Source organism: Phalacrocorax aristotelis, chromosome 11 (assembly GCF_949628215.1).
Source record: "Phalacrocorax aristotelis chromosome 11, bGulAri2.1, whole genome shotgun sequence".
Classification (NCBI taxonomy): domain Eukaryota; kingdom Metazoa; phylum Chordata; class Aves; order Suliformes; family Phalacrocoracidae; genus Phalacrocorax; species Phalacrocorax aristotelis.
In genome coordinates, this window is record NC_134286.1 from 24,113,680 (window position 1) to 24,139,563 (window position 25,884).

A 25,884-nucleotide genomic window follows, 5' to 3' on the forward strand; every position below is an offset into this window, starting at 1 on the left:
TTCTGCAGTGAATCACTTATTTTAAAATCAAATCTTTGATTCCTAAAATTCAGCACCCCTGGGGTAACCCTGATGCCCCTGCGCCCATGTTTGCTGAGGTCTCCACACCAGAGAAGCTAGCGAGCAGCTGTGGGGGGGATGAGGGGTGCAGCCAGCCATTGGGCCCCTGCATTGATGCTCTTGGGCTGCAGGACAGGCAGGGAGTCACCATGAAAAGTGCCTGTGGTTTAACCCTGGCTCTCCTTAAACGACCTGTTTGTGCAGATGGGCGTGCTCTCCTGCAGACACTTAGGAACAGCTTGTGTCCTGGGGGCAGCCCTGCCCTTTGGGGACCTCCCAGATCCCGCAGCCCTCGCTGCAGCAGCTCACACCCCAGGCCGACGGTTCCTGGGTGTTGCAGGCTCCTCCACAACCGTCCCCTTGTCATCCCTACGAAGCCTCTGACACTGCCTGCTTCACCGTTCCTGTTGGCAATTGCTTCTGCCTTCAAGATTGGCTCTGAAACGTTTGATGGCTATTTGCCACAAGCTGTGTTTTTGAAGCTGGGCGGAAGTTTAATTGGGCAGTTAAAACATGACGCTTGCAGGTAAAGGGGCTGGATGAGGAACGGCTACTTACCCACCGTGTAGCTACTGCCACAAAGAGCAAGCGCTCCTTTCCCCTTTACCTCCTGGATCTGGCATGCAAATACTCTGATCTTTCTCCAGCACTTGTAGGAAAATCCCGTTTACCCAAACAAGCGCATGTTCTGCCGCAGACTGAGCTTGTTTTCTGTGTGTACACAGACCCAATCTTACAGAGAGCCCTGCTTCTGCAAGGATCTCACGGCAGGGCTAGCCCCGTGCACCACCAGCAGCATCTGGGAGCTGCAACCAGGAGAAGCGGAGGAGCAGGGGAGGGATTGGCCGTGGCAGCTAGCTGGGGTACGGCATCTCCCACCAGTATTTCCTGCAGGCGAGTGCACAGGCACCAGTGTTGAGCCGGGCACAGCCGTGGTGGGGCCTCGTGGAGGGGATTGCTACCTGCTCCAGCACAAGAGCTCCAGCCCAGGAGAGCTCCAGGATGAGCTGTAGCACATACCTGTGGTGCCCTCGTTTGGGTCAGCAGGTCCAAAAGCAGAGTGAGCAGTGCTGCAGTTTTCCAGGCTGGGCTTGTTCACAGAACATACTCCCTTCTCCCCAGGGTCACTGGTTTGGCACAGAAATGTGGTGAGAAAGCACAGCTGGCAAGCAAAGCTGTCCAGACACTGTCCTGGGGAAGGGCCTGACCTGCTCCAGGGCTGCAGCTGGATCTCCCTCCTGCCCCTTGCAAGCCCTGGGAAGGCAGATGCAGCCGCTCCAGCTCCAGCGTGGGCCCACAGGGGTCCAACCCCAGCATGGGTGCTGCAACAGGGGTGCTGCAGGCGGGACCTCTGTGGCACCCGGGGGCCTGGCACAGCGGGAACCCCCCAAAGGGCTGGGGTGAACCTGGGCTGCAGAGCCTGGGGATGCACAGACACGCTCTCACACACGTGTTGCTGCAGGGGCCAGCTGCGCACGCAAAAGCACACACATGCACATAGACTCCCACTGCTGCCGGGGCCAGCTCTGTGTGTGCACATCCCCCCCAGCCCTCACTGCCACAGCCAGCTGTGCTCGTGCCCCCCATCACCGCTACCGCTGCACGCACCCCCAGCCTCACTGCCACAACCTCCCCGCGCACACCCACTCTTGTACCAATTGGTCTTCATTGTACAAAATCGTATGAACGTTCTTAAGCCATGGATTGTGGACCTCGTATTCTCCACAGCCAGGGTTCAGGCAGCGCAACTAAAGGACCCCAGCTCCCTGCAAGGAGGAGGACACCCACCCTCAGGTCAAGAACCTTTGTTTTGTGGAAGCTTAAAGCCATCTGCGAAGAGCAAAGGACACCCCGGGACGGCCCAGGTCACCCCAGACCCACTGGCACCTCTGCCAAACCCTCCCCTCATCTGGCATCCTGGGTCGACCTGCAGCAGGACCAGGGATGCCTGGGTCAAGACAGAAGCGGACAGATGATGACGCCATAGAATTACAGCTGCTTTGCAGAATAGTTGTGCGTGTCCGTGTGCACACCAACCCCCCACTGCCCCCAGGCATACAGACACCCGCCCTACACACGCCCCTCACCATCAGCACCGTGGCCCGGCTGTGTGTGCACCCCCAGCCACAGCCCTTGCTCTCACACACCCCTTCACTGCCTCCTGCACACGGGCTGACACTTCGGGAGGTGTTTTGGGGTTCAGGCACGTCCTGGGCACGTACGGAGGCTGAGCTGCCCTTGGAGGGCGCCTGGGCTGGGGACTGGGGGAAATGGGTCTTTCCAAGGCATGCTTCAAAGGAAAAACAAAAGGCAAATAAAACCCCAGCAGTGCCCCACGAGCCCCCTCTGCTCCTGCAGGGGCAAAGCCAGACAGGGAGCGGCTGCCCCATGGCCAGGGCTGCCGGGCTGGGGCTGGACACAGCTCACTGGCCATCAGCGGCAGCGTTTGGGCACAGCTGGGCTTGGCCGCAGAGCTTCCACGACCAGCTGGAGTCCAGAAGCAGGTGTCCGTGAGGAGCAGCCGTGGCCCAGCCAGCTTTTCTGGCTCAACGATGTCCCCCTGCTCCACGGTGCAAAACGCCATCGCTGCCGGCTGAGGCACCGCAGCCCGCGCCTGTCCCAGCGCCCAGCCCCGGTGCTGCTGGGGGCAGCTCTGGGCAGGCAGCCTCGCTGTCCCCCCGCTGACCCACAGGCTCGGGCCGTCACACAAGGAACCCTGCCCGCAGCAGGCATGAGACATGGGACAAGGAAGAAAAGGCAGGAGACAGGGGGCCTGATGCAGGTTTTTTCTGTACATCAGTGTTTTTGACACCACAGCCTGTTGCTGCTTATAATAAAACAGAAATCAGAAAGAGCAACCAGAATACACACCCAAAGGCAAAAAACCCTTGGCTTAAACAAGGTGCTGCCTGGCCCCCCGGGAGGGGAGGCTGGCGGCCGGGAGTCCAAGGGGAATGGGTAACACCTGCCCTGGCTGGGAAGAAACACAACACAAAGAAAAAAACGAACCAACAAAAAAACCCACCCAACGCTCCCGCTGCAGAGCAGGGGAGAGCCAGAAAAACCAAGATTGTCCCGCCCTCGTCCTGCCAGCACCTGTACAATAAAACTGTACCATCTCCCAGGAGCGGAGCAGCTCTGCCCCACGCCCGGGCGGCGGGCACCGTGCCCGCTCTCCCAGAGAACTGCTCCTGGTGCCACAGGAGAGGCGCGGGGAGCAGGACGAGGCCGAGCAGACACCGCACAGGGCAAGGAGAGGGCTTCGGCACTGGCAAGAGACCCTGGGGCGGGGGGACAAGCTGCTGGGAAGCATGGGGTGTGCCTGGGGGCCGCGGGCTGCGCCTGCCCGTGCGACAGCCGCCGGGGAGCGGGAGCAGCAGCACGAATGCGATGCAGGAGGGAGCCCGGTGAGAGGATGGAGGCGCGGGGCTGGCTCTGGGCTGGCGGGCGAGCACCTTCAGCAGAAGCCGGCTCCAAAGCTGAGGGAAGTGACTGTCCCCAGGCTCTGGGCGAGGTGCGAGAGCCCAGCCCTGGAGGGCCGTGTCCACCGGGGGCTGCAGCTGCGGGGCTGGCTGTGCCAGGGGGAGCGCCGGCCTTGGGGAGTGCTGGAGCGGGGCTGGAGGAAGCCCTCATCCCCTAGCCCGGAGCTCACCATCACAGTGATACAGACTCAGCAAAAACAAAGGAAATGTTACAAATTAAATACTAATTAAATAAATACTATGGAAGACGTTGGGAGGGGGAGGGCAAACAGAGAGGCGCAGTTCCATGGGGGTCAGGCGGGGAGGGGCAGCGGTGCCCACCACCCCTTGCTTCGGCGGAGCTGGGGCCGCCGCTGCCCCCCGAGCTCCAGCTCACGCAGCCCCATGGTGGGGGCTTCATCGCCTGCCATAGCTGGATGAGGCTGACGGCTGCAACCACCGCCGTGAAGGGACCTCGGGAAGTCCTTGGAGGCAAGGCTCCTCTCTCCCCAGCTGGAGGGGACTCTGAGGGGAGGAGGACTGGCTGGCCAAAGACACGGGTCCCTGCTGCTGGCGCTGAGAGGGCTGCTCCTGCTGGTCCTTATTATTGCCTCATGATGCAGGGAGCAATCTGTCCCCGTCAGCTGCTCCAGGCCTGGTACTCCACCGCCGAACCCAGCAGCTGCAGCAGCTCGGGCTCGTAGTGCACCAGCTCCACTGTCTCTGCTGTCCCCTGCGCCGGCTCCGGGCTCTCCTGCACCTCCTCCTGCGCCAGCACCTGGCTGAGAGAGACCTGGCGCTGGAACTCCGCCTTGGGCAGTGTGGCAATCTCGAAGTGCGGGAAGCGGGCCTGGAATATGCGGGAGGACAGCTTCAGCCGCTTCAGCACATCAGAGAAGAGGAACCAGTTGCAGGGCCTGTGAGGATGGCAAGAGGATGGCAGGTTAGGGACGGAGGGGTCTGCAGGCACGGTGCCCACCTCACCGCCTCCCGCCGCCATGCAGCGCCGCCGGTGAGGTCCAGGCACTGCTCTCCACGGGGTCATCCTCCGCAGCGACTGGACAGACCACACGTACAGGACATAGGCTCCGAGACGCGCCGGGGTTTGACCGCTGCTTTGCAGGTCACAGCTCTTTAAAGAGGTCAAAGCAAGACAGGGACACCAGTGTGGAAGTTACGCCTTAAAAGGTGTCCCAGCAGCATCCCCACCCAGCAATAGCCACACCAGAGGCTCCGTTTCCCACCCGGCCATTACTCCTGGGTGCTGCGTGTGTCCCTCCGGATGGGCAGAGATTAGCAGGCACAGAAATTTACTAAACAGAAAAGCAGCGGTTTTGCTGCTGCCTCTCCCGAGCCGCCCTTCTCCCTGCTGCAGTCCGAGCACACGCAATAGCCACAGTGTCACAGGAGGTGCGGGAGGAGGACTGCTCCACTGCTGTGACCCGATTTAGCCTTCCCCACGATGGAGGGGAAACCGTCTGCTCTGACCCATCAATGCAAGCTGCTGCTGACCGTCGCTGGAGAAAAACGGGGCCAGGAGCAACAATGGGTGGAGTGGAGAGGGAGGCTTGCTGACGGGCACGGCGCAGGGACACCACGCGGCAGCACTGCATGGGGAGACCCCTGACGACATCCTCCCGCTCACTGGGGCGGACGGGCCTGTCCCAGGCGCCGCAGCGGTGCTTCCCCTGCCGTCGCAGGGCCAGAGCTCTGCAGGAACACACAGAGGAACCCCGAGAGCTGCACGTCTCCTCACCATGTTCCTGCAAGGCCCTGCCTTCAACCTAGTGTCTCTAAGCCCAGTTTAAAGGAAAACCACCACCTAAGATGCACAAGCTGCTCTAAACCTCAAGGGGCTGAAATGAGCGGCGTGCTGCCACTGTGAATGGGGTGCCAGGGCTGCGGCCACCCACGGTACAGAACAGCAGCAGCAGGCAGCTGACACAAACCCAACTATCTTGTTGGCTTTGCCTGTGCTGCTTCTCGGTTTTGTTTTAAAACAAGTCCTTTCTTAAACCTGGCCATTATTAAACCAAAGGGGTCTTTTTCCTTGCTTGGTTCCCCCACGGATAGGCCTCCCTCACCTATCGTCCCTCAGTCTTTCTCCTCTTTTCATTAACTCCAGGGACAAGACCAAGGAAACAAGGACTGGAGGACTTCACCGGCTTTACGGTGTGCCAGTCCTCAGCCAACGAATCCCAGCACACCTATGCCACAGGAGCCCATCCAAGTGAGCGTCCCCCCCAGGTTCCTCCGCAGCCGCCGGAGAGCTGATCAGTCGCACCCAGGGGTTCATCTCAGCCTGACGTTCTCTCCTGCCCTCGATTGGGTAAAACCTGCTGACAAGTCTGTGCTGACTGAACAAGAGACCTCTGAGAATTAGTCAAACAAATTCCATCTTACCCTGCATCTTCCGCTTGCTTTTCTGACTTGGGGCTCACATTTTTCTAAAAAAGAGACTATGCTATGCTTCGCTATGAGATGGTGCATGCTGGGGAGCGTGCCACAAGAGGCAAGTCACTGCCTCAGCAGCAGCAATTTGCTCCTCACGGGGAAGCTGCAATAGATCCATTCCTCTGTGTCTCTACTCACAGAACAAGGACAAAGGTGTCTCCTCCTCTGGAGGAGCGCTTTGAGATCTACAGGGCACAAGTGCAACTCTATACGCCAGCCTCCTTAGCACGCGGTCACCTTGGGCTCTCAAAGTTTCTCAGGCAGGCATGAATGTTCCATATATGAACATCTCATGTTATCCCTCACCTGGAGGGCAGCCTAAGGCTTTCTTGTCCTGCCACTATCTTCACGAGTGCCAGGGCTCTGTTCTGTGATCTCCCCCTCCACCCCGGCGTTAGTGCCACCCAAGTGCTCTCTGCTCCAGGAAAAGATACTCACGCCCGAGAGACTGACACTTGGAGGTTATAGCTGGGAAGCAGTGGCTTGTCTGAGAACTCAAACATGAAGTTGTCTGCTTCTTGCTCCTCTTCTTCCTGGTCTGAACTTCCTGGAGGGTTGAGCAGAAGATCGCATCCAATGCTGTCTTTTCCCTCTGCAACAAGCAAAACAGACGTTGGCACTGGTCACAGCTCACACCAGTGCTCATCACTCCCTGGAGAACAGCTCTGCCCAGCCCGACCAGCTACCGCTGCAACCTCGCGTGCACCTTCCCACCACGTCACAGCAACTGAGAGCGCCAGGGGCGGCTCCTGCCTCCTTCCAGCCCCTCATCTCGGATAGACCGAGCGAGCGCTGGCTGCGCCGCACAGCGAGACTCCGCTTGGTGACCGGGTTAGGTCGAAAGAACATCTTATGTCACAGCTGCAACCTTCAGGTTTACGCTGACCCCGCACGTGAGACGAGGCACTGCCCGCTTGCAAAACAAGCCACTTCAACTGGCAGTCAGTCTTTCCTTGGGTCAGCCGCACGCTGACCCCCAGACTCTCCCTGAAACGGCCTCAGCCCCCTCTCCTTGGCCAGCACTGGAACAACCTGTGCCAGAGAGGAGGCAGGTGGATGTACGAGGTGCTTTGTCTGCACAGATCCTGTAAAGAAGGCGCTGCGCTCTGCTCGTCGAGTACTTCTCCACCCAGATCCCACACTCGACAACTGTCACCAGGTTATCTAGAGGTGCGTGCCAGCAACTGCGTCTAAATAAGGACCGCGAGGCTGTGCCACCAAACTGTGCAGCAGATCTAGAGACTAACACAACTAAACAACAATAAGCACAGCTTCAGAGAATTTCTGGCTTAAAGCTGGCTGTTCCAGGAGGTATCTGAGCTCCAGCAGGATTTGCTTCCATAGGAGATGGAGAATAGCACACTTGATCCATAAACCGTCTAAAGACAGTTAAATTTACTATTCACCAATCTGAAAAGCATCCGCTGAAAAAGAGCTTGCTGCCTGGATTTTATTATTTCAAGGTATGAATAGACTTGGGTTTGCAGAGTGTTTTTGTCCTGCTGAGATAATATAGCGTAACTCCAAAAACTTCCAGAAAATAGTTTTGATTCTACAGACAGAAGTCAGACCAAATGTGCTGGTGAGCAAATAAACCAATCATGCAAAAGTTCAACACCACGCACGAGAGAAAAGGCTGCAAAAAGTCTTACGGTGTGCTGCGTGAGAAAGCTCCATGCACCATACTGCTCTACGAATAAATGCAGCACGCGGAAAGAATGTTATTTTAAGAGACAAACAGCAGATGACAGAGACATGGGCTCAGACAGGGTCTCAGGAAAAAAATTAAATCATTCTTAGTCCTCCCAAGGGGGAAAAAAATTCCCTAAGAAACAGAAAAACAGGGTGCTTAAGCTTTCAAAACTTATTGTAGAATCGGACAAAAATAAGTGACATGGATATTGGTCTGATAGCACCGCTAGGCAAAGCTCAGATGCCATCATTGAAAAAACTCAAATTTCTTGAGCAACCCAGGAAAACAACAGAATTAAACTCTTTTAATGTGGCAACAATACGGTCCAATGTCTATCCTGAAAACTCTTCTCACTCAGTCCTGCCCATTAGCCCGAGTGAAGGCTGTGACAAGAACAGGAACATCCTGTACCACTGCAGAGAAACAGGCAGACAATCAGGCACAACAATGCTAGTCCCAGGTGTAGAACAAAGCCCCGGAGCGGGACTGTGCATCTGGAGCTACGGTAGCAAGAAGTGCAAGACGCTGATGACTTTACCAGGCCTCAGAGATCCCACACCCTGGCTTCCCTCATTATCTTTTGGTCCCCAGAGATTTGCAGGCCTAAAGGAAAACGTGGACAACGTTCCTGCCTCAAAGAATAGAAACAGATTGAGCAGGGGCCTGGGATTTCTCCTCCACCCGGAGGGACATGCAATGTTTTGTGCTTCAGCTGGTGGATCTGATGGAAAGGGAAACTCTGAAGGACTGAACTGCTGGAGGAGGAGAGCTGTTTTCTGCTGAGCTGGTTTTCTGCCTGTGACAGCTGGGAGCAGCTCAGTTACTCCACAGCAGAACCAGGTACTTCCCTGCCCTGGGGAGTATCTGCTCCTGGTCACCCAAGGTGACTGCTGAAGGTAACTGAGCCAAAAGGGCCCATTTCAAAACACTCAGTAAACATCACTGCTCAGAAACCAGCCCCTTGTCTCCGGTTTGGGCATCTTGCTCCCCCCTGCCGACTCGCGCAGTGTCCTGCGGCAGTGCCTGGCAAGGCACGTGTGACAGTGGCCTAACGCTGCATTTCACTACTGCTGCGAGCTGATCTGGGTGTGGATGAAAAGGAAGGTCCCTTTCTGTGCCCACCGAAAGCAGACCTGGCAGGACAAAGGATTTCTTCCCGGCTGGGCTCCTTCCTTGCCGCAACTGGCCACGCAGCTCCCAGAGGCAGTGCCAAGGGCAGCACTGGGAATGTTCCATGCGGAGGAGCGGCAGGACTGACCCTCTGACAGTGGCATGGTGGTGCTCCAGCTTGGGATCTCTGCCGTCCTCTCTCTGAGCCAGAGAGAGAAATATCCCACAAGCAACACCAAAGCCATGGGGTTTCAGAACATTCTGTGTAGCTGACGTTTCTCCAGGGATCACCACTCTCAGGTCTGGGAGGAAACTATGTTCTCCCAAGCGCTGTGCAGAGGTACCTGCTAAAGTCTGAAGCACCTGAGATGCAAGCATCAGCCCAACCAACACTGGAAGGATCTTTCCAGTGTGGCAAGGATGAAATGACATTTCGAGGGAAGGGTTCAGGCAGATAAACCCAGGATTCATCTGGCTCCCACCTTCAGGGAGAGAAGGAAGGCAAAACCTGACAGATGGCACCATGTGAATGACAGAGACCCAGTAGCAAACATCCACAGTGGCCAGGACTGTGTGAAGTCCCACTGGAAGAGGTAGGACATGTTTAACAGAGATGGTGGTCTTTTTCCACCCTCAAGTGAAGTACTCTGAAAAGCTCAACTAAGGTCCAGGGGAAGGAAGAGGAGTGCCATCCCCAGCACTCCCTGTGGAGATTTTCCGTGTGTTAACCAAGTGTCTAAGCAAGGCCCTTGTGAGCAGCGCGTCCCAATACCCCTCCATCCATGCAGGAAACACCAAAAGAGTCAGTGATGGCTTGCTTACTGAAAAAAATGCTCCCTTTCTTTTTGCCTACATGGGTGAAGGACAGAAATGTGGGAAGACATGATGCAAGACAAGATTTTTTCAAGACAAGCCGAGGGATATGGGAATGAAAGAACTGAAACAAGCAGCTAATTTGAACAAAACACAATCAGCTTGCTTTTCCAAGATCCACCCGTTTCATTTCAGGTGTTAGGGTATATGAAAAACAAGATGGCACGTTTCTACATTACTTGCCCGTGGCAACGAGTCTCCTAGAGGGTATGAGAATTGGCAGTCTATAACCCCATGTCATGATCAAGAGGAAAGGGCACTGATGAACGGGACAGAAGCAGATACTAGAACTCAAGCACATAAGCTCTCTAGGTAACCAAGAGCTCAGCATGCTGTAGTAACCAAAGAGAGACAAACTCTCCTACCCACAAAACCACACACAATTTTCCTTCCTTGTTTATCAGAGAAATCCAAGTGGGAATCAGTGATAAATCAAAAGGGGTAATATCTGTACTTTAAAAATATTGCAGTCAAAGAATAGCTATTCTTCTTGTAGTAAAGAGGCTTCTTCTTAAAGGACTGTGATAGCTTCAAGAGTGAGAAATTCAGAGGAAGGAGGCTGTGGTTGAACAGTTTCCTTGGCATGCCTGAGGTGCAAAAGCCTACGAACAAAGCGTTCTTAGGAGCACAGAATTGCTTCTGTTCCGACATGAAGAGACATCAGGGTCCTCCAAGGACAAGTCCTCTACCAAGGGCACCCTTCCATATGCATCTGTTTTTTTCATTTCTAGAAGGATGTCAGAAATGACGGACGTGAACAACGAAAATCAACAGCCTTTTAGCTTGCCAGCATAAATAACCCAAGTCTTTAGGAAGGGCTCGAGAGTGATGATCTGCTGTCTCAGAAGTGGTTGAGAGGGACGCCGCGGTCTGCCACAGGCCCGCGGCTAGATCCGGAACACCTTCATTCATGGATCCTGGGGGAACTGGAGCAACACAGTGAACAATCTGCGGACCTTGTGCCTCTATCATTTCAAGAAAACTTCTAAGCTGGTAACCACAATTTTCAGGAAGTGACAGTAAGAGGTACAAGTCATGCCTTCACTGGGAAACGCCTGGTGTTGTAAGAAAAGGACCTCCCCCAGATGAACGCCTCCCCTCCAAACCAGAGGAGAGGAATGGGCAGCTCTGGGAACCTGGGCGTTCAAGATTCTACACCTCGAAGGAAGAAGCATGTCCTCTGCCTTCCTTGATTTTCCCTTGATGACTGGTTAGCAGGGAAGTAACAAGAACCGCTAGAAGAATAACATGCTCTGGGATCGATACCCAAAAGGCCCTCAGGAATCACCAGCAACACTTGGAATCTATTCTTGCACGCTGTGCTCAGCCTACTTGGAGGGATCCACACATGCAGCGAGTCCCTTTCAGGAGCAACTCCCAGTACGTGACATTGCAAGATCTCTACCTAAGATGTGAGCTGGGAGGGACGCAGACAGACCTGAGTGAGTGATGTGTCATTACCTAGTGTTGCTTCTCTGCTCTGCTGCTGTAAACGGAAGGGCAGAGACTGAACTCACCTAGCACAGAGCTGCTGTAGAAGTCCCATGCTGTTCGAGGGTCTCCATCAGTGCGCCCCTGGAGATCCAAAAGGTAATCTAAGGAGAAAAAATTGACAGGCTTAATGCTCATCTACTGGTCAAAGCATGATCCTGGCATGAACATCCATTGATTCTGGGCGAGCCACTTCACCCCTGCTGTTTTTCCCCACTTTGCGGTTAGGCATTATGGCAAAAGCCGGACCATAACTTGCAAGGATACCCTCACTCAGGAGCGGACAACATGGCCCCGGGCCTGAGAACATGAAATAGAAGCTGAAACGGGACAACAACTGACAACACTAAGGGGTTGGAAAGAAAGGTTCTTAGGGTTGTCTTGAGTTCAAAATTACATCTCCAACACCTGCATGTATAGCTAAGTCTGGAGGAGCACTGACAGCTGGCAAACAAGGTGTTTTCAACACTGGAGATTTCCTGCCTTGCATCTACCTGGGAACCACCACTGCTCTAGCTATCTCTTTCCTTGCTGTTGTGTAGAAGCCACAACACTCATCTTGCTTCTACACAAACAGCCCAGACAGTGGGCACGCCTCACTCTCGGCCATAGGGACCTAAAATGGTCCTTTCTAACGACAGCAGGCAGCTAGCACTCGGGCAGAGCTTTTTTTGAGTAGAAGGCATCATTACTTGGAAGCAAAAATATGTTCACTTAGGTTGTGCGGTAGAACCAGGAGCTGTGGAACAGTATCTCCAAGCCTCACGCACAGCACTGTCTTTAGTTGTGTGACCACAGCATTGCCGTGTTCTTACACACTAAAGACTGAAAAATTACTTGTATCTCATTTGGAAAATGGTGTACAATTCTATAGCTAAAGATCAGGTGGTAAAACCACACATGCATGATGGGACAGAGCTAAAATTATTCAGTCACCTGCTGCTCAAGCACTTCTAAACCCTTTGACACCCAGATTTGGTTCCGTATGCTGCCAGACAGGAAGGATGGAAGCACTGCCACCCCCAGGCTTGGCACCTACCGCAGAGGAAGCGCTTCATCACTTCACTGGTGGCGAGCTTCACAGCTGTCTGCCCAGAGTAAGTGGCCAGAGTGGGATCAGCACCATAGGAGAGTAGAAGCCACATGGTTTCCAAGTTGTCATTTGCTACTGCATCGTGGACAGGCCTGCAAGGACAGAAGCATTGGCAGAAAAGGAAGCGACTGGAAGAGTTCACAAAGCAAATCTAGTAATGACCTACAGCTCATCCCGAAAAACACACCCTGCTCCCTGCCCCCATGCTTCTCGGTGCTTCCCCAGATGTCCCCCTCTCACTGGCTTGCCTTGTGCCATCCTGCGCGCTGCAGTTCACGTTGGCGCCGTGCTCCAGCAGGATGTGGAGGATGTCTATCCAGCCTCGTGCACAGGCTTCGTGCAGAGCCGTGTAGCCGGCGTTGTCGCGATGGTTCACGTCACTGCTCTTTTTCTGCAGGCAATAGAGCACTACGTCCTACAGGAAAGATCATTGCAGGCCTGGTTACTCGCAATCCCAGATGAGGCAGCACAGGGGACAAAGCAGCAACAGGCACCAAAGCTCACCTTGTAGCCCAGACGGGCTGCTCGCTGCAGAAGGGTCTCCCCTGCATTTTTGTTCACGATCAGCCGCCGAGCTCCAGGAGGAACATTCTGGGCCATGGGTAGTTCGGGGCAACTCCCTGGGCTGACCCGACGGGACTTACAAAGTGTCCACAAGTCCTGGGGCTTCTTCAGAGGGCGCATTTTGGGCTGGTTCCAGCAGCCTTTCCCCTGGAAAAGAAAGGAGTACAACTCCTTGGCACACGTGGCCCCTTCTCTCTCTTCTTCCCACAAGTGTTCCCCTCATCAGCCCAAGCCATGGAAGCCGTGGGCCAAAGCCCAAGCCATACCTTCCCCTCGTCACAGATCCCTGCCAGGTGTTTGGTTTTACATTTGCGTTTTCCTGATGGTTTCTCTAGCTCTTCTTGGACGGGAGAGCTGTCCGAGTGCGAGTGCTCCAGGAAGAAGCCATTCCGAAAATCTGGGCGCCCTTGAGATTTTCGGGGGGATGGGGAAAGCCTGCTCCTCAGTCGCAGCTCTGCGCCTTTACCCTGCCCAGACTCCTTCTGCTTCCGGTACCTAAAATCTAAAGGAGAAACAGGAATGAGGAGCTTTGAGGTACAGCACCGAAGGCCAGCAACCCACATCCCTGCCACCAGGCAAAACGATCGGCCCATCTTTGATGGCTGCTCATCCAGAAACCCAGACCCACGGCGGAGGCACTGCAGGAAGGGGAAGCAGAGTGAATCCGCAGATTCTCCCTGTCAGGAACACAAGACACCCAACGACAGGCCGCCATCCCAGTCTGAAAAGGCCGAGCCTACCAAGAGGCAGGGCTTGCGCACAACTGGTTAAGGCTTCTCCTTAGGTCTGACAGGGAACCCAGGATGAGATGGTCCAGCTTGTCAGCACGCTTCCCAGCAGTTTGGTAACTGCACACTGCCATATGGTGCACTCCACTACAGGTAAGGCTGAACTCACCCTTAGAGAGTGGGATACCCCTCAGAGAGACAGAAAATGCAGGAGGTACCCCCTTAAGCTGCCTGTGAACAGCCACTGGTTTGCTGCCTACAAAACCAGCCCCTGCCTTGCCCTCTCACACCTTCACCTTAAGTTAAGTAGCACATTAAAGTTTCAACTAATATGCGTGCAGGTAGGAAACACTAGGATGCCTCAAGGGAAGTCCAGTCTTTTCTTCCTCACATTACACAGAGCTGCAGGGTTGCTCACTACGGAGCCCTGCGCATGGCTCAAGGACAGGCACCCTGCTTCCCCAAAACAGCAACATCCCGTAGCAAGGACACGACCGCAAAGATAAAACAAAGTATGGAACAAGAAAGTAAAGCCCTGTGAACAAGAAACTGCCCGGACTTGTATGATGCCGTACGCCTCCCTCTGCACAGGCGATCAGCGCTGGAATAAAAGAGGCTACAAAGGAAGAGCCCTGTGCAGAGGGAAGGACAGAGAAGGCATCTGTACGCAGCATTGCAGAGTCTGAGTCTCTCAAGTCTGGCTTCTCTCCACAGCTTTGGGCACTTTGCTTGGGAACAAAGACTTCGCTTCATTTCTAGGTGAAGAGCTAGGAGATGACCAGTGGGTTAGCTCAAGGGATCAAGAGGATGAACTCCAGGAACAAAACTTTTCGTCCATTAGGGACACTGCTGCCGCTGGTACTGGGGCAGGTTTTGTAGATCTCCAGGAGCAGCACCTCCAGCTTCCACGTTATGCTGCGACTCCAGATCCTCCGCGTCAAGCACCACACATAACTTCCACTGAGGTCTTGCTATTGCTAGGAAGCAGAGGCCACAGATCTTGCACAGAAGAATGGGTTTGGCCAAGATACCATGGTAGAACCAGAAATAAAATCTCGAAGCGAGCATGCCTCAAGTACTGTGGTGCTGTTCTGGTCTCCTCACCTCAGGAAGAACGGAGTGGAAATGGAGAAAGGCAGCCAAAACAACTGAAGGGTGGAGAAGCTGCCCTACAAAGGAGGCTGGTACTCCACAGTCTGGAGAAGAGAAGGCAGAGAAGGATGAGACCAAAATTTGCAAAAATCATAAAAAGGTGGATCAGCTGAGTGGAGGAAACTTCTTCACCCAATCCTGCAGCACAAGACTTATGGGCACTCGATGAAATAAGAGATGAGTTAAAAAACAGACAGAAGAGAGGACTTTGCATAGCACAGAGGAACTTCAGGGCTTCACCACCACTGGAGGTGGTGCAGGCAGATGTTATCAGCAGGACCAGAAAGGATTTAGGCAAAAGCATGAAGTACAGACCCATAAGCGAGCTGTAGAAGGCCTGGGTAGGGGCAGCCCTAGTCCAGCTATTGTGGATGCTGTGGAAGCCCAGGCGGCTGAAGTCCAGGAAGCAGCTGTGCTCGAGCACTGGCCCTGCACAGCCTCTGCGTTTGCCACGGTCAGGAGAAAACTGTGGGCTAGACAGGCCCTGACAGAATGCAGTGTGCTGGATGTACTCAGGCAAGGAACAGGAGACCTCTCCTTGCTCTGAACAAAGCAGAACACGCCCACGGGACATGGTCTGGGACGGCAGTTCTGAATTCCCACCACACAGACATGGTATTTGTTTTTAAGCTCATGCACAAATCTCAGACTGTGATAAAGCAAGGGTTTAGCGATGATAGTTGTCACGAAGGCAGTACACAGCAATCACTAGCCTGCTTGCTGTTTTGGAAACAATCACCAGACAGAGATTTCTGCTGGACTGTCTGTAACACTGTCCTTGTCTTTTTTTACAGCATTGCAACACTCTCACAACTAAGCCAGGACAGTACGCAAGGACTTGAGACGCTGCTTCCCTGATATCTGTTTCCTTCTGCCAACATGCAGGGGCTCTGTGTTTTAGAGCAAAGCTTTTAAAGCAGCACATCACTGTAGTGTTAAATACACCTCATTTGACAGGACGTGCACCCACGCGTGAGAGAACACCTTCCCAGCAATGAACAGCACCTTGGGCTGTGGAGAAGCCAGGTAGGAAATGGGATGAACCTAGGAAAAGTCAGGAACGTGGCGAGGAAGACCCAAGTCTCTGACTGGTACTTGAAGAGAAAGGGGCAAAATGCTGACGTATCAGACAACATGTAGTGAACAGGATGGTCTGTGCTTGCAAACGGCACACGCCGACAGCCCCTGCACACCCAGCAGGAGGAAAACACAGCGACTCCATCGCTCCTCCGAGCACAGAGGTGCCTTCCTCACCAAAGAGATACAACCTCCTTCACCCACGCGCCTGCCCTGAAGCATAGGGGTCCTGGTGGTTTCTTAGGTGCACTTGATGATGACGTGGCATTAACAACATAAGATTGCTTGTGTTTACCCCTCTCCCGGAGGGGATCCGGCCCCCACAAGCCAGGTGTTTGTCAGTGGATACTGCAGCTCGTACCCAAAGACATCACAGATTCTTTAGCGAGCACAGGACACGGTGGTCTGTTTTCTCCAAACACGTGGGCTGCCCTCCTCTTCCTCCTCTGGCTGCCAGTCAGCTTACAGTCCCACTGTAACACCCAGGTCCTTATCTCCAAAGCCAGCAACGGCTCTAGGCCACTTCTGAATCCAAATCAGAAGCTCACGCATCTGAGGGCTGAGCAAGCAGTCCCTGAGGGAAACTGGCCTCCAGACAGAGGACAGACACTCAAGATGTGTGGTAAAGCTCCTGGAGAAAACCCTCCCGAGTGCTGCTGCACTCAAACCTCCTTCTCAGGCTCTGTTTGGAACAGGCATCAGCAAATACAGCCTGGGAGCGCCCGTGAACTGTGCAGATGCCAGGAAGCCCATCAGAAATTTTACTCCTGGTCTCACAGAGGCACCCAGACACTGCAGCAATAGCGTAAAACTGTGCCAGAGCAGGAACGTAGCTCAGGAGATCGGCTGGTGGGAGGGTAGCAGCCACCTCTACTACTACTCACAGCACCTCAGCAGCACCTCTGTCTCTCCTGAGGACTGTCGATCTGAGCACCAGTGTGGCAGACGGCAACAGGTCCGTGTACCCACCACATCATGGTTGGACTTGATGATCCTAGAGGTCTTTTCCAACCTTAATGATTCTATGATTCTATGATTACCTCCAAGAGAAAGGCCCAAGCACACAGAGGGCTGGCAGAAGCGCTTCCCCAACACTGTGGCTCAGACATGCTCTTCTGCAACCCTGACAGAAGTTCCCTGCGGGACACTCGGATGCAGCTAGAGCTACCAGCCAGCTGTCAGCACGCACCGAGACACCGATGTGCTGCTGGATGAATCCCAGCCTCACTTCCAACAGCCTCAAACTGCCCCTGCACAGACAGAGAAGGGACCGCAGAGACTGCTAAACCTCAGGGAAATGCAGGTCGCTGATTTAGTTTTGGCCACACAGTCTGGGCAGTTATGGGAGAAAAGGCAAGAGCAGAGGTAGAGCAGGGAGCAGGACACAGGCAGGTGGCACGGCCTTCTCCTCCCAGCAAAGCTGCAAATATGAACCACAGAGGGGGATTTCTCCATCGCTTGCAGACACTCTAGCTTTGTTAATCCTCTCGCCCTTGTGCTCCCTGGTGCAAGCCTGCAAGCTGCCTTAATAAAGCAAGACAAAGCATAAAGAAGCCCAGTTGAACTGTGATGTCTCCGTGTCCCTCTACTTTAGCCAGGAATGCTGAACACTACTCCCAGGGGCCCGTGCTTGTCCAGAAATATTTCACTGTGCTACCTCGTCCGATTCGCATTTTCCCACGCCCTCTGTCTTAATCTGAGGGCAAGATCAGTATCTAATTAGCCACATAAGCTGCCGTTTCCTACTCCAAAATTGACAGTAAATATTTTTGAAAGAAGAGATGATCAATTGAAGCAGCCCATACTGTGGACATCGAGCCATTAATAACGATGGAGATTCATCATTACAAAACACTCCCCAAAAAAACAAACAAAAAAATCCCCCACAAAACAAAACAAAAAAAAACATGTTGATCCCCAGCCTGGTACCAGAAACCCCTTTGCAGATTGTACCTGCTTTGGATTTTCGCCTCCTGTGGGGGTAGCCCCCTCGCTCCTCCTCTCGCTCAGTCAAATATTCCCCTGTTTGGTATTTCCGACTTTTCTGTCGTCTCCTTTTCTTCCTTTTGATGTGGCTGTCATCTTCTTCCTCCTCATTGGGCTCCCACAGCTGCCTGGGTGATTCTGCTCTCCAGGGCAGCTCCCGGGTCCTCCTTGTGTAGCAGCTGCTCCTCTCAGACAGAGACCTGTCCCTGGCCCTGCGACTGTGATAGCGTGATGTCCTGTGGGATTTTCGCAGCTTGCGACGTTTCAAGGACGTCTCCTCCTCTTCTTCCTCCTCCTCTTCTTCCTGATCCTCCTCCAGCAACGGTAAAATCTCCTGACAAATGAAATCACACTCTTCCGTCGCACCAGCAGAAGAGCCAGCGATGCTTCCTGCAAGAAAGCGGGATCTCTAGCTGACAAAAAAGCCAACAGTATCTACAAGAAAAACCCTGCAAGGCAGGACAGAAGACAGGCACAAGGCCAACCAAACAAGGAAATGCTCACAGTCCGTCCAGGACTCCCACCTGGGTCCCTTGGCACAACTCACCTGACTGACTGCGCGTCCGGCTGCTCAGCACCACTGGAATGAAATCCCGAAAGTTGTTCTTGGGCTTCTTCTCAAGGCAACCTGTGGGAAAAACTGAGCCTTGAGAAAACATGCCACAGACCTGTGCACGCACACCTGCTGGCCTGGGAAGGGCAGCCCAGCATCATGCTGCAGCTCAGTTTTGGATCCCAACCCGCTGCGGGAAGCCACTAGAGCTCCAGAGGCCGTTCAGCTTCAGGGGAGCTGCGGTTTGGCCCCACAGGCATCAGGGCGACAGGAACTGCTGCAGCCTAACCCCGCCAGAACACACTGCCATTCACAAGAGTACCTTCCTCGTGGCTGTCCCCACGGTGTGCCGGAGATGAGAACTCCGCCTTTGCTGGCCTCCTGCGCTTACGCTTTACCCTGAGGCTGTTGTGATCCTTCAGTGATCCCAGGCCGGTTCGGCCCTCTCGCTTGCCGAGTTCACGCAGATTGTCATGGTGTTTTCGCCACTGTGAATGGAGGGGACAGGCTGAAGCTTCAGCTGCCGACTGACTGAGCTGCAGTAGCAAAGCTGAGCCAGAGTAGCAAAGGAGAAGCGACAAAACGCTGTCCCCAACTCATCGTGCTGGTGCACTCCAGTGTTTTTGACACCCCAGATCCATTTTTGCTCTAGATAACCTGCAGACACGGGTACATTAATACACTGCCAGGTAATGCCAAAGAGCATGGGTGGAAGGCCCCGTGCACTCAGCTGCCCTCCCCCAGGGCAGCTCCCTCCTCGCCCCCAACCTCACCTGCTGACCTGTGCCGTAACCCAGCAGTCCCAGCCCATCCCACCCACCTTCCGGCCGTGCACACTCCGGCTCCCCGATTTGCTTGGGGACTCCTCGCCATCCTGGGCTTGGCACTTCAGTCTCTTGTGCGCCTGCCTGGTGTCCCCGTCATGCTGCCGCTTGGACTTGCAGCGCACGCTGCCCTCTTGCTTGATTTGGCCTGCTCCTTTGAGCTTGACCTCGGCAAAGGCCTGGGGGGCAGTCCCAGCTCGCAGGCAAGTCACAGAAGTAAATGACACGTCACACTCCACTCGCTCCTTCTTGACCCTGCACAGATCCACCTGAGGCACGCACTGGAGGGGCTCTGCGGCCAGCGGCTCCTGGGAGCCTTCGCAGTCTGGCTCCTGGCGTTGACTCTCTGTGGGCACACTGGGCACCTCTGAAATCATTCGCAGGCTCTGCTGTCCAGCTGCAGGCAGATCATGGGACAAATATGCCGCCAACACTTGGTTTTTAGGCTTTGTGTCCAACTGTTTGAGGCTACAGCTCCCCTGGGGAGCCTCAGTCTGTACACCACCCTCTTTAGTGGCATCAGCCTCAAGTTGATCACCCTCTTGACTCTTCTGAGGGTTGTCCAGCTTCCCCTTCCCTGCTTTCACATCCAAAGCACTGGTCTGAAGAGACGGATCTGCATCCAGTGGGACTGCATTGGCCGGCTCCTCGTAGAGCTTGGGCAAGGCCCGGCAGCTCTTGCTCTTGGCTGCAGCTTCCCGTTCCTGAGGCGGGAGCCTGGGCAGCCCCTCCGGCAGGCTCTGGGCGGCTGTGCTGGACTCCGTGGGCGGCACACTTGGGAATGTCGGGAGCTCACCTGCACCGGCTGGCTTGCAGGAGCTATTCTGGCTTGGGGGCAGCTGCCCTGCTGTGGAGATGCCAATTGAAAGCAGTGGTGTTTGATGATAAGGGGACCAGCCGAGAGGCAGAAGCTGAGGACTGGAAGGTTTTCCATTCACAGGGCATCGCGGGTACACACTTCCCTGGCCAGGATTCCAGGTGGAGATGTCCTTGGACTGACACAAAGGAGCTCCTGGAGCAACTCTGCCATGAAGAAGTCTCCTGGCAGGATCCTGCTGTCCTTCTGTGCTGACCTGGTTGGCTTTCTTTGTGCAGGGAACCCCAGCACTGCGAGGCTCTCCCTGATCGATGATAGAAATAGGCTCCTGCTTGGGAAGGTGGCGTGGGTCCCTGCTGAAGCTCACACCGGGGTCCTTGCTGAGCAGCAGCGAGGCAGGCACCGGGTTGGCAACGCCGACGTAGGTGCCGGGAATGGTGCTGATGAGCGTGGTGTTCTTCACCCAGGAGCCCTGCTCGCCGTTGCGCAGGAACTCGGGGAAGATGACTAAGGGAGGGGTGGTGCCGAGACACGAGGTGACGCTGCTGCCCGTAGTCTGGGCCGCGCGCTGGGACTTGGACAGGACCGTGGTGAGAAGCGCTTTGCCGCTGGTGTGCACGGGTGTGAGGATGGGCATAGGAGGCGTTTTGCGTTGACTGGGTGGAGGCAGCTTCTGACGATTGGACTTGGAGGAGAGATCAAGAGGCATCTCGCTGCACTCTGGAGAGAAGACCATCTCGCGCTCTAGCTGTGGAGGAGACTTCAGAGGAGAGAGTGAAGTGGCAGCCCCCGGTGCGTGCGGCTCTGGAGCTGCCGGGGCTCTGGCGTGCGCACCGGTGCCGGAAGAGGGAGCAGCGCTCCCACATGATGCTGCCAGCGGAGGCTGGCTGGATGAGAGGGAAGGGCCAGCGGTGGACGGGGGACCGCCCTCGGCAGGAGCCTGGGCACCGCTTCCGCCTGAGGGCGAAGGGCAGCTAAGCTGATTCACCTCCACAGACACCACTTTGGCATCTGAAGCCAAGGGTCTGGTGACGGAGAAGGTGTAGGGGTAGGAGCGCAACTCTGGGGAAGCGATAATGCCTGGCAGGCAACGCTCGTGTAGGTAGGAAGGCAGGACGGGGAGGGTGAGTGTGGAGGAGACCCCCAAGGTGGCTGGAAGCGTAGCCACACTGAGCGGCTGTCCACAGCTGGGTGGTGGGATGTACACCAGCGACTGGCTCGGGCTCAGAACTGCCCCAGCCTGAAAGGACAGGGGCATTTTTTGCATAGCAGGGGCCTGAGACGTGGGAAAGCACACTCTGTTCAAAGTAAAAGTAGCGGGAGTGGAGGCAGAGGTGTTGCAGCTGGAAACAACCACAGACAATGTCCCTTCTGCCAGCACACCTGGCCCTTGTGCTCCAGTGCTTAGGGTGGTTTTCTCCTTCCCAGCAGGCTCACTCTCTGGAGCCACAGAGCAGGCTGGAGGAGCATCAGCCTGCTTGTCACTGTGAGGATCTGCAGGTGTCCAGGCAGCATCAGCACCACTGCTCTCCTGCTCCGCAGCTCTGGGGGTTGTGGGCTCCTGCCCTCTGCCATCCCCCTGGCTTGCCAGAGGGCCCAGGGCATCATCTTTCACAGTCTTTCCCGTACACTCCGGGTTTGGGTTGGGATCAGGTGGCTGCTCTTCCAGTTTGGGCCCAAGCTTTTCCTCCACCTTGCCATCAGCATCCAGCCCCTGGACACTGCTGCCACCACCGCTGACTGCTGTGAGCTCCACCTGCAAGAAGAAGGGAGAAGGTGCTCCTGAGAGCTGTGCAAGTGGCTCCTAGTGAAGCAGGCAGGACCTTCTCTCTAGCCCCACGCAGGACACAGAAGCAGAAGTGGCAAACAGCTCTTGTCGAACTAGAGCGTTGCCTTGCCCTTACTGCACCTAGGTGCGCCCCACTCAAGAAGGAGCCCACAGGACACATTAGGGTAGATGCTCTTGCTTGGCCTGTTCTGTCAGGGAAAGGCCTTCTTGGGCCCAGACACGCACGCAAGGAGCTCACCTTGGAAAGGCTGCTGCTGACGCAAAACTCTTGAGACCCCAAGTGCTGGGAGCTGCTCGTTTTAGACTCCTCATCAGAAAGGGGGGCTCTCCTAGCCGAGGAACAAGATACAGCATTATGAAACCCCGAGATACCCTCCCAGCTCCCCACCCCTCCCTGTCCCTGCATGGGACAGCGGAGCAGCTGGCAGCCTGAAGAAGTGTGCTTGCTCCAGGTAGCCAGCTCCTCATCACCACGTTACATGGCAGGTACCAGCCACTGCAGACCGGGGGGGTGAGGAGCGCTGCGGGCCACCGCAGTCCTGCTCCTCCGCAGCTCTGCCCACTGGATAGCACCTCCTCACACATCAATGCTTACCCTATGGGCCCTACGGGCCTGACCAGGCTTTTTTTCCATGGCCCAATAGCTCTGCGCACCTTCCTTACCCAAGACCATTTTGACCTCCTCGGTCTCACTACGGTCCAGCCCAGCCCTCCCTGACTGCGCTGCATCACAGCCCGGCTCCACACACCCACTCCTGTCCCCTCCACCCCCCTTCTGCCCCACTGCACGTTTCCAGTCCTGTCCTCTCTCGAGCCCCATCCTGCTTGTCTCTTCTTCCACAGGCACCTCCTCGCTCCTGTTCCTCCATCTCCCAGCCATGCTCACACCCTGCCCTGGGACTGCCCAGCCCAGCCCTGCTGCTTCTCTCCAGCCTCAGGTGGACATCTCCCTCCAGCCCAAAGCTCTTCGGGCTCACACTGCCCAGGACGGGAACAGCGGGTGGCTGCAGCCACCCCGGTGCGCAACGTCTTGCTAGCCTGCACGCCTGACCCTTTCTCTTTGGAAAGCAGCTCCCGAGTGGAACGCCTGAATTCAGGACAAGGATGGTGAGCTCCAGGGAAACGGGGCGCACTGAGAAGACAGCTGTCCTTAGGACAGGAGGCAGCGCTCCTGTGTCCAGTGCCCTGCTCTGCGACGCTCCTTGCCCCAGCAGCATTCCCCCAGTGACGATTGTCTGGTATTTAAGGGTCGTTTATACAAGCTACTGGTGCCAGGATAAAATAGCTCACGTTGTTTCTGCTGATGACATGATTTCTTCTGGATTTGCCCCCCTACCTCCCAGGATTTCACAACGAAGGGACAGGCACAAGCTACGGGAGGGAGCTCCCGCCTCAGGCTCCCGCATCCCCAGCACTGGGACCACACTCCGGGCCGCCCCACGACCGCCACAGGCAGCCCCGGCCGACCCTCCGGAGCCCCAGCGACAGCCCGGGCCCTTTGAGGGGCTCCGGCCCTCCCGCCCCCTCGGCGGCGGCTTGGCAGGGCCCTCTCCCGCCCGGCCCCGCGGCCACAGCCGGCCGGAGAGGCCATCATTACTGCGGGGAGCTCGGAGGGCCGCGGCGCGGCTGAGCGGGCTCGGGGAGCGGCGCCCGGCCGCCCGGAGGCGGCAGGCCCCGGGGCCCAGCCCCGCGCCGGGGCCCAGCCCCGCCCCGCCGGCGTGAGGGGGCCGGACGGGGGTGCCGGAGCCATCCCGCCGCCGCAGCCCGGTCCCCCGCAGCCCTGCGGCGGGGCGGGCGGGCGGAGCGGAGCGGGGCCGGGGCCGAGTCCCCGCGGGCGGCGGCGGCGGGACGCCAGGGGGCGCCCGAGCGCAGCTGGCTGCCCGCGGCACCGCGGGCGAGCGGCCGGGAGCTGGACAGCGGGGCCCGGCGCGGCCCCGGCCCGCGCGGCCCGGCGCGGCCCCGGCCCGGCCCCCTCCCGCCCTCGGCCACCTGCAGGCTCGGCGGGACCGGACCGGACCTGCCCCGCAGCCGCTGGGCCCAGGCCCTGCCAGCAGCCGCCGGGACGGCCCCGGGGGCTGCCCCGCTTGCGGCGGCGCGGCCTGCCCGCCTCCGGCCCCGGCCCGCGGCGCGGGGGAGCCCGCGACACCCAGCCGCGGCGGGGCCGGGCAGAGCCCGCCCGGTGCCGCCCGGCCGGCCCTGAGCCGGGAGAGGGCCCGACCGCGGCCAGCCCCGAACTTCAGTGTTTATTGTAAACCGGGAGCAGCTCCGAGCGCGTTAGGCGAGGCAGAGGGCAGCGCCATCCCCAGCTCTTATCTGAGGGACGCACAGCGGGCCAGGCGGCTGCTGAGGGCTGAAGATGATCTCTGCCTGCGCTTCTGCCCCGAGCGAGCGCCTGAGCGCTTCCCGGTCCCTCCCGACCGGCCCTCGGAGGGCTCGCCACTGAAAAGCCTCAACACCCGCAGCGAGGAGCAACGGGCGCGCGCTGCCTTTGAGCCCCTAAAACTTCTCTGGCTACGGCAAGTGTGCTGAGCAGACGTAGTAGCCGCAAGGAAGCCACAAACCGATCAGTTTCAAGAACAAGACCCCAGAGCTGCGAGAGTAAAAAGGCGATGCAAAGACGCGGGGCGGGCCAGGAACTCGTCTTGATCGATTCTGCCTCCCAGCCACTAATCCTCCCTAATCTCCTATTTGGTGGCATGTCACAACCCTCCCATCTAATCATTTGGTCTACACTAACCCTCCTGTGTCACCGAAAGCTCTTCTTAGCAGCTTGGCTCGCAGTGGGTCAAGCTCCTTCCCTCCCATGCAGTTAAGAGCGCAGGTCTGGTGAAGCCAATAGCACAGGCAAGCAACCCTCGGCCTCGTCACCCACCAACGCCATGGAGGCAATACAGCTACACACACCCAACGGTTCCTCCGCAGAGACATCCAGAGCACTCTGCTTGCAGGCCCTCCTCGCTGGGGCACGGGAGGTGGGCACCGTCACAGAATGCCACCATTTGACCACACGTCCATCCCCTCCCTGCGGCTCTTTCAAGCCACAGGCCATTTTACACCCTAGTAAAAACAGGCTGAGCCAGCATCAGCTCCCTTCCCGTAGCCTCTCCAGATCCCTAACTCACATTCTCCACTCTCTTCCTCCATCCCCTACCACGCCGCCCACGCACCTCACCTCTCCTCGTTGAGGCCACACATGCGAATCCGCTCTGTGCTGGTCCAGTTGTGCACCCCGCTATAGAGAGGTGCTGTAGAGATCATGACAGCTGCTCGTCACCGACCGGGACCTGCTGGGGCTCGAGGGGCCGCTCTGCCTACAAAAGAAACACAGAGGATTGGTAACTCTCCCCAGGACGCTCACCTTCAACTACACTTCAGAGAGACCCATCCACAGCGTCACCGCCAGGCAGACGGGTTGCAACACCTGGAGATGCTACGCATCTGTCTGGAAGAGGGACAGAAGAAATGAGCAGCGCCTTGGGACAGAAGCCACAGTCTGCACATCCTCGTATTAAACAATTTTATTGCCAAAAAGCCTCTGGCTACCCTGAGAGTTTCACACGGACATCTTCACACACACACACATCCCTTGAAAGATTCCTCCACTTTTCTTCTCCCTCCAGAAAAACGTCCAGCACTGTGTAGCGAGCCACAAGACAGAGCTTTACCCAAGATGATGGTCTGTTAAAATGCTAACATCCCCCAAGGCCTCACAGGGCTTTCATAAACCAGCCCGTGGCGGGTTCAAAGGGGAAAGCCTTTTGAACAAGGAGGCAGCTGGGGGACCCTGAAGGGGAGCAGAGGTTTGCCAACAGTGCTGTCAGACGTGCTGACAAGCGATTATCCCCTCACTCTGTCGGGAAGGTGCTGGTATCGAGTGGAGTTACGGCTGGAAAACATGAGGAAATCCAGAGATCCGTGAGCATCCAAGACGCACCGTCGGCGGGGTGGAGCTTTCGAGGGAGAACGTTGCAGCCAATCGTGCAGCGCTGGGTGTTCAAGCATTAAGGCAGCTTTGCTGCTCAAGTCGTATCAGGGAAAAAGCAACGAAGGAAGAGAGGATCTACTCTGCTAACAAGTGGACGCGGCTGAACCAAGCAGGACTGACTGCACAAGGCAGAGAGAGGCCGTCAAAGAGGTTCTTCGTTCAGAGAAACATTAA

General features: G+C 56.4%; 1 protein-coding gene across 1 annotated transcript in view; it reads right to left on the reverse strand.

The window, feature by feature from the left end:
* Positions 1-2,832: 2,832 nt before the first annotated feature.
* BCORL1 (BCL6 corepressor like 1) overlaps positions 2,833-25,884 on the reverse strand; it is a 29,820-nt gene continuing 6,768 nt past the window's right edge. The window contains exons 2-14 of the mRNA XM_075106420.1: positions 24,898-25,036; positions 21,964-22,054; positions 19,116-21,692; positions 18,618-18,783; positions 18,290-18,370; positions 17,710-18,132; positions 13,066-13,301; positions 12,740-12,946; positions 12,484-12,650; positions 12,182-12,327; positions 11,169-11,246; positions 6,414-6,567; positions 2,833-4,438 (exon numbers count right to left, since the gene is read on the reverse strand). Of these exons, the coding sequence (XP_074962521.1) occupies positions 4,162-4,438; positions 6,414-6,567; positions 11,169-11,246; positions 12,182-12,327; positions 12,484-12,650; positions 12,740-12,946; positions 13,066-13,301; positions 17,710-18,132; positions 18,290-18,370; positions 18,618-18,783; positions 19,116-21,692; positions 21,964-22,054; positions 24,898-24,983 (4,689 nt within the window). The 5' untranslated portion in view covers positions 24,984-25,036 and the 3' untranslated portion in view covers positions 2,833-4,161. The remainder of the gene's footprint in view (positions 4,439-6,413; positions 6,568-11,168; positions 11,247-12,181; positions 12,328-12,483; positions 12,651-12,739; positions 12,947-13,065; positions 13,302-17,709; positions 18,133-18,289; positions 18,371-18,617; positions 18,784-19,115; positions 21,693-21,963; positions 22,055-24,897; positions 25,037-25,884) is intronic.